This window comes from Formica exsecta, unplaced genomic scaffold (assembly GCF_003651465.1).
Source record: "Formica exsecta isolate Colony F162 unplaced genomic scaffold, ASM365146v1 scaffold314, whole genome shotgun sequence".
Lineage (NCBI taxonomy): Eukaryota > Metazoa > Arthropoda > Insecta > Hymenoptera > Formicidae > Formica > Formica exsecta.
In genome coordinates, this window is record NW_021850397.1 from 535267 (window position 1) to 542606 (window position 7340).

The 7340-nt window shown below is 32.2% G+C and overlaps 2 protein-coding genes across 5 annotated transcripts in view; one reads left to right on the forward strand and one right to left on the reverse strand.

Annotated features, from left to right (window-relative positions):
- The window catches only part of LOC115237964, a 5183-nt gene extending 3123 nt beyond the window's left edge, over positions 1 to 2060 (forward strand). For 2 of the 4 annotated variants that reach the window (XM_029811391.1, XM_029811394.1), the window contains exons 6-9: positions 1 to 443; positions 574 to 814; positions 1327 to 1563; positions 1652 to 2060. In XM_029811391.1, coding sequence (XP_029667251.1) covers positions 1 to 443; positions 574 to 814; positions 1327 to 1563; positions 1652 to 1716 — 986 coding nt within the window. In that variant the 3' untranslated portion in view covers positions 1717 to 2060. Of the gene's footprint in view, positions 444 to 573; positions 815 to 1326; positions 1564 to 1651 lie in introns of those variants that run through there. The other 2 variants (XM_029811392.1, XM_029811393.1) reach the window with 2 other exon arrangements.
- A 1624-nt stretch (positions 2061 to 3684) lies between these two features.
- Positions 3685 to 6958, reverse strand: LOC115237917 (signal recognition particle subunit SRP72). Its single transcript, XM_029811293.1, has 8 exons — positions 6774 to 6958; positions 6434 to 6551; positions 6095 to 6350; positions 5512 to 5991; positions 5067 to 5429; positions 4676 to 4980; positions 4384 to 4596; positions 3685 to 4284 (listed from the first exon to the last, which is right to left on the reverse strand). Exons 1-8 carry the CDS (start codon positions 6871 to 6873, stop codon positions 4149 to 4151), a joined length of 1971 nt encoding a protein of 656 aa, XP_029667153.1. The 5' UTR covers positions 6874 to 6958; the 3' UTR covers positions 3685 to 4148.
- Between the last annotated feature and the right edge of the window lie 382 nt (positions 6959 to 7340).

Here is a 7340-nt window from a genome sequence, read left to right on the forward strand (position 1 = left end):
CGGAAGAGAGGGAAACTATCGCGGCAGATAATTCTAATGAAAATAGCACTAATTTTAATGTATCAAGATCATCTGACAAAGTCGAAATTAATGATGAATTGGTAAAAACGACACAAGCGACCGTGAAAGAAAACCGCTTCTCAGTGCAACATTTAGATTGTAACAATACGATAGACAATGAAAATAGGCAATTGGTTGGACAGAATATAGTACCGGACATTCTGATAATTTCTGATAATATGCAAAAAAAACCGGAACGATCCGAACAAATCTCTCCGATTCTTGTAATACCACCTGAGAAAAAAGTGAAGAAGATAGAAAGGCAAAAGAGCAAACCGGTTCCACCGCCATCTCCACCTATAAAAATAAACCGAGACGAATGCGATTGGGACAGTTTGTTCGATGATAATGGCGATTGTCTGGATCCAACGTTAATAGAAGAGGTCAGTACATATCTTATGCGTTTACATTAATATTTAATCTAGCGTGTCTATTCTGTTACTTGTAACATTTTAATTAATGTAGCATTGTTATTGTAATTAATTTATTTATGCACGCTGTCTTTCTATCTAGCTTACATCGGCGGTAGGCGAAGTGACGATAGAACAACCAAAGAATGATTACAAGGCATATAGCAAACAGGTCGAAGTGTCTAGTGACGAGTTTGCGCACGTTGTAGAAATTTACAATTTTCCCTCCGAGTTCAAAACTAGCGATTTGGCGGCTGTCTTCAGTTCTTTCAAGAATGGTGGCTTTGAACTAAAGTGGGTGGACGATACCCACTGTTTAGGAGTTTTCAGCAGTCCTCTCGTTGGTATACATACATATATTTGATAATTTATACTTTATACTTTTAATGGTCAAACCTCCCTATTCTTAGTATTTTTATATGCTCGACATATTTGCTACATTCCATACATGCATAGAATAAAAATGTCATGAAATGCAGATTATTAAAAGATAGTTTCATTTTGCACATGTGCTATTAAAACTTATTAGAGAATACAGGAAAAGTGAAGAAAAATAGAGAGTTTATTTTCTATATGTATTAAGAATAGAGATGTTTGACCGTACTAAAATAGTGTAATATATAATTTGTAATAATTTTTATTTAAAATAGTTTAAAAACGAATATTAATTAGAAAATTATATTCGAAAAAATTTATTGATATTTTGTATTTGATACTAATGATACGACAATTGACGTAATATATATATATTTATCATTGACGGTATTTGAAAACCGTTTTATTTAAACTAATTATAATCAGATGTATCGCAATTAATTATATTGCTTTTTTTTGGTTTTTTCATTACTTTTTTAAGCTGCCGAAGTATTAGCGTCAAATCATCCGTTTGTGAAAACGAGACCGCTTAGCGAAGCCACCGCCTTGAGTAAAACGAAAGCCAGAAGAACAGCAGAATTTCTGCAACCTTATAGAAATCGGCCCGAAACATGTGCCGCTTTGGCTAGAAGATTAGTTACAGGTGCATTGGGCGTGAAACTTGCTACAGCCAGACAAGAACGTGAGCATGAGAAGAATATACTGCGTGAAGCAAAAGGTAAATTGTGTTAATTCTACGAACAATGTAAAAAGAAATAATATGACATTTGAAAGAAATTACTGAGAAAGAAATTCCTGCATTACAGAGAAAAGACGATTAGCTAATAAGCAGCGAGAGGATGTCTGGGAAGGCATAATACCTGCGAAGTAACATCTATATTATGCATTGCTAATGCATATTTACAGGGATCGTTTATACCTTGCTGTATTACTATATGATCTTTCACAAGATTATTATACAGTTGGTGACATTGCTCCTCTTGAAAATGCGTTTGTGGCTACATAGTTTGTATAGCCCGCATTGCAAGGCTTGCATAATGTTGGGTCTTTTCTAAGCAAGAACACATTACATTCACATTGTGTTACACATGTAAGGTACTTGCTGGAATGGTTGAAATCCCAAATTTAGTTTTTAAGAGAATCATCAGAGTGCATTACAGTTTTCCATTTTTAATGTTACAAATACAAACAATATAACAAGTGTTATTGCTACATCCTATTCGATCGGATATTTTTATTTTTTCAATAAAACAGATCATTAAAAAAAGAAGAGGGAGGATTACATAACAGACCATTATTGCAACACTAAAAGAATATTAATGTAATAATCTATTATTGATTATTAATATGTTAATAATCAATAATTTTTAAGGTTAATCTAAATTTTAATCAGAATATTTTTAATCTTGTTTTGATTTTATTTTTATATAAACTATACAGATGATAAATCGTAAAATTATATTTTGTTTAATATTAAATATAAAATTTCTTAAAATGTTGATAACATAGACACGTTACACATTTGTATTTAGTTTTTCACAGTGTTGAGAAATGTATAAAGAGAGAGAGAGAGCACTGTGTCAAAGTTGAAACATATTGTCACACTGTCATCTGTGTATTTTACTGGAAAATACCCGTTACCCACGTGTTAACAAATGTTTTAGATTTTACAGTAAGAAATTTGTAATGCGCGTGTGTATATTTGTGCCTTACTCATCTATCCTCTTTATATTGATAAACAGCAAATTAAACATATACAAGAAACATATACATACATCTTTCTTTTTTTGTCAATTAAAAAAATCGCGATAATTTATCACTAGATGAGTTTGGCATGCAAATATTTTGTGGTTGGTAAATATTCATTTATCTTAAGAAAATTATCAAGACAATATCATTTTAGTAATATCATAAAGAAAGAACCGTAGTAAAGAAGATTAACCATGCACCATTTTATATCTTTGTCATGCAAGAATTTAATTTATTTTTTAATAAATATTATAGTGTAAAGTCATAATTTTTTACAGAGTTAAACCACAAAATCACAGAGTAAAACCACAAATATCAAAATTATAAATGTAGTATGACTTACATATACATAGATAAAAAAAAAATTGGGACAACTTTTTTATATTATTTTAATATTTGTCACATATTGTTATGAGTTTATACACAGCAACATATATGATAATATATAGTATAGAATAATTGCGAGACAATAAGAGGCAATAGAATTCTTTCACATATACATCGATTCATCACATAGTGATATATCAAAATATATCTTTACAAAGTTTTATAGAGACCGACAACACAATATATTTACTGAAGAGGTAATCATAGCATATATACATATATATATATAATTTATTATATATAATTATATAGTTCAATTTCTTTTCCAATAGTACACCAAGATGTCTTGATGTATAATGTCTAAATAAATAAATACTTAATAAATATATACTTGGTGTAGTAAATAAATACAGTTATTTGCATAAGTGCACTTTCAATATTTCTTAAATAATTTCAGATTGCTTTAACTCTTGCAATTAAAATTATATATTGCAGAATAAAAAAAATTTTATATGTCTGACTTAGGCCCCTTATATATCTGTTATATTTACATAATACAAATGTTACAAATCGACGCACAATCACTTTATCTATTCATATTACAGAATTGCTGAGTATAACGAAAATGGATTGTATTTTTATATACAGTTGTTACCGATATGAAATAAAGATGTGTGTTGCCTATCCCTAGTCAACATATATACATGCAAAGATATTACCTATGTGTGTTGATTGATATTATGTCACGACTTGAATAAAAGGATTTTTCTTGAAGAATAAAAATAAAGATATATATATTTTCTATAGCATAATTCAATTTTCTCTATATTTACATAATGTCAATATAGATACATATTTGTTTGAGTTTCTTTGAAAAGTAACATTTGCAAAGTATAAAAGAAAAGATACATTGACAATATATAATATACGACGATAGAATCTTAATTGCATTCAAAGGTCTATTGATAAATGGACACTAAATTGATACATAAAAAATTATATTAAAAATTATAACAAATTCCTTTTATGTTTCATGTTTATATCTTTTCCATTTCTTTTTAATGGCAGTATTACAACTTCCGTTTCGTAAAATACAGCTACACGGTAGCAAATCCTTTTTAGTTCATATTTATGGTAAAAAACGTTTTTTTCCCTTTCCATGAAAACGCTATGTAATCTAATTTATACATCAAAACATGAGAAATCAATATAGAAATGAAATAATCATTACCACTTGCTACCTTTCTTCTTTTTTTTCTGCTGGACTTTGCGTTGTTGCTGACGTGGTCCGGATGTTTCAACTGCAGGACTATGACGAGGATTCGGAGAAGGTTTAGCGTTCGCAGGCATTTTCGTAATGTCGCTGTGGTGTAAAATATATTATTAGTTTTTTTTTTAAACAAATAGTTTATCACGTGTATTTACTATAACAAGAAAATATATCGTGCTCGCATATACGTACTAAAGGTCACTGGCTCCTGTAGCGGCTCCTTGTGTCCCTTTCATAGCGGCATCCCTATTCCTTCTATCCCGCTTTTTACGGAATCCACTGCGTTCGTGTCTCGGTAACCATCGTTCTGGATCAGGCGGAACGTCTGGATCATAGTTCTTCGGTAATTTACGAATGCGTTTACGTTTCTTGTGCTTCTTTTGAATTACATCCGACACTGGTTTACTGGTAAAGAATCAAAACATATGATTTTCGAATACTTGGTATGTAAGTGTTGTGACTGAAATAATTTTATTATATTTACCCAGGAGAAGGTTCAATCTTTTTCTTCACGACTTTAGTCCCAATAACCCAATTGCTACTCTCCAATGCGTCAACGTCGGTAGTTTCAGCAAGATCGTGAAGCGGTGGTAATCTTTTAGATAACGACTGCGCTTTAGTAGGACAGAACTGTACATAAGCGACCACTAATTGAGCTAAAGTCTTGGTATCAGATGGCGAAGCATCTACTAATTCTTGTAGGATGTCGGCAGCGATCTTGAGCTCGCCACCGCGTAAGTAGAAATTGGCAGCCTGCCGCCATAATTCTCCCACATTTTTAGTGGTTTCCTAAAATGAAATCTTTCTTGTAAAAAGTGCTGCGCAAGAGACTAACTACATACACACACACATATATATATATCTTGAACACGCACATTGTGTTTTTTATAGTAAGCGACTGCATTCTTTAGAGCAGCTGACGCTCTTTCCCGATCGTTGTCAGCCATGTAAAGCGTAACGAGTGCACTGACTATTCCAGATAGAGATCTATCTCTTTCGTTTATGTTCTCAAGAATAGCGATTGCCTCTTTTCTTTCATCATGACTCAGAAGAACTTGCACGCTAGCCAATTTCATAGGCAATTCCTTCTCGCCGACCGCATGCTCGGTCAATAACTTCGCCGCTTCTTTCGCTTTACCTTCCTTGCTAAGTTGTACAGCTTTTATGAACATTGCATCTGCTGCAAGTGTAGGATGATCTTTCGCAAGATTATTACACAGTTGGTGGCATTGCTCTCCCTGGAAATGTAATGAGTATCATCTCTTTGCAAATAACAAAAAACTAATAGATATGATATTATAAATGTATTATAAGACTCACTTGATCTGTGTAAAACGCTAATAAACACTGATTGTATGCAATGTTTCTTCTTTGCCTAGAAGTTAATTTGTGCTCTAGATTTTCATGAGTGGCACTTTTCATTCTCTTTTTACTATCAAACACATTTTGATCTTTATTCAGACATACTAAATTGTTATTGGCTACGGCAATCAATGCGATGTCATCTGGCTTGGCTTTTAGAACAGCAGTGTACAATGTTTGCGCTTCCTTTTCTCGACCTTGCAATTGCAGGCAATAACCAAGCTGTACACGAATTATACCCAATTCATTTTCAATTTCTTCTTCGGATGCTCCGTCTTCCTCTAAACCCTCCTTACACAATTTCTCAGCAGCTCTTAATTTTTTTTCTGCTTCTATTAAAACAGTTCTATCATCCCTGTTTCTTTGTGCGAGTAAACTACATGCTGCATTATATGTTAATTCATAAGTGTGTTCATGTAACGAAGGAACTTCTAAATCCTAGAAATTATTTGCAATATATTTTTAGAAACATTCTTGTATTAAAAGCTCTATATCAATATCTTAATTAAGATCTTAATTTACTAAGTTGCATTGAACTTACAGAACCCTCAATCACTAAGTTTCCAAGAACAGCTGCAAGATTTGTTTCCCTCTCTTCTTCATAGTCATCGTGTGAATTCTTAATAATGTCTCTGTATATCGTGAAACATTCTTCATATCTCTCTAGACGATATAATACCTGGGCTTTTAATTCCTTGATTTTCAGGGAAGGATTTTGCACATTTTCTATCACTTTTAATGCTTCAGAAATTTGATTTAAACGATAGAGACAGTATCCTTTTTCAAAATCTAGATTCCTAAGTTAGAAATAAAATTTATGTCATAAAAATATTATATTTATTGTAATATTAAGTAATATTATTAAATAGTATCATCATACGTTGCTAATTTCGGGGTTTTAACGATAGCTTGTAACGCATCGTTGAACTTGGACAGCTGGATGTAGCAAACAACTTTATAGTGAAACGCTGCTTCTTCATCTTGAGAAATGCCTAAAACTAAACGGCGGAGTATGAATTATTTCATAGCTTTATGTAAACGACATGTTTTTCTCACTTTGGAATACTTTTACCGTAAGTAAATTATTTCAAAGCACGATATATAATTTTATGAAAATATGTGTGAAACGATATAAAAACATTACACCAAAATCGAGCAAGATTATTTTTACGATGATTATTGACTTAGTTTTCATTATTTCAATAAATAATTAAACTTACTTCTGTTCGCAGTTTTCAAGGCCCTTTCGTATTCCCCGTTCTGTCCTAATTTGTTTAATTCCGTATACAGTAAAACAAGGTTATTTTCCTTCGAAGCCATGTTTTTCAATTCAGATCTCAGATCTCAGATCTTCCTCGATACATACGTGTGTCAACGTGGAGCCATAGATAATGAGCTCTATAGTGTCATAACAAGGAGACTGGAGTAAGTCTTTCTTATACCGGAGAGAAGCCTGAGAGGGGTCACGCCGCCGTTTTCCATAAAACACTTTTTCTAGCTGATACAGTAGCGTCAACTAAATCCATTTTAGAGCCGGCGGAACTACATAGCCAGATTCACTTTTTGGTGCCATGGTAAAAGGGTCGATTGGTGCATGTCCGTGCTAGATCCATAATTGTGGATCAAAATTGCGGAGAAATATTATAGATTATTTATTAATGTTTTATTAGCTATGCGTGATGTTTTTTATCGTTTATATTCGAAATTAAACATAAACCAATCACTCTCCCACTATTTTTAGGAAGCGTACGAAAACTAAATTCATCCGTTTTTGCGAGAAATAAAAC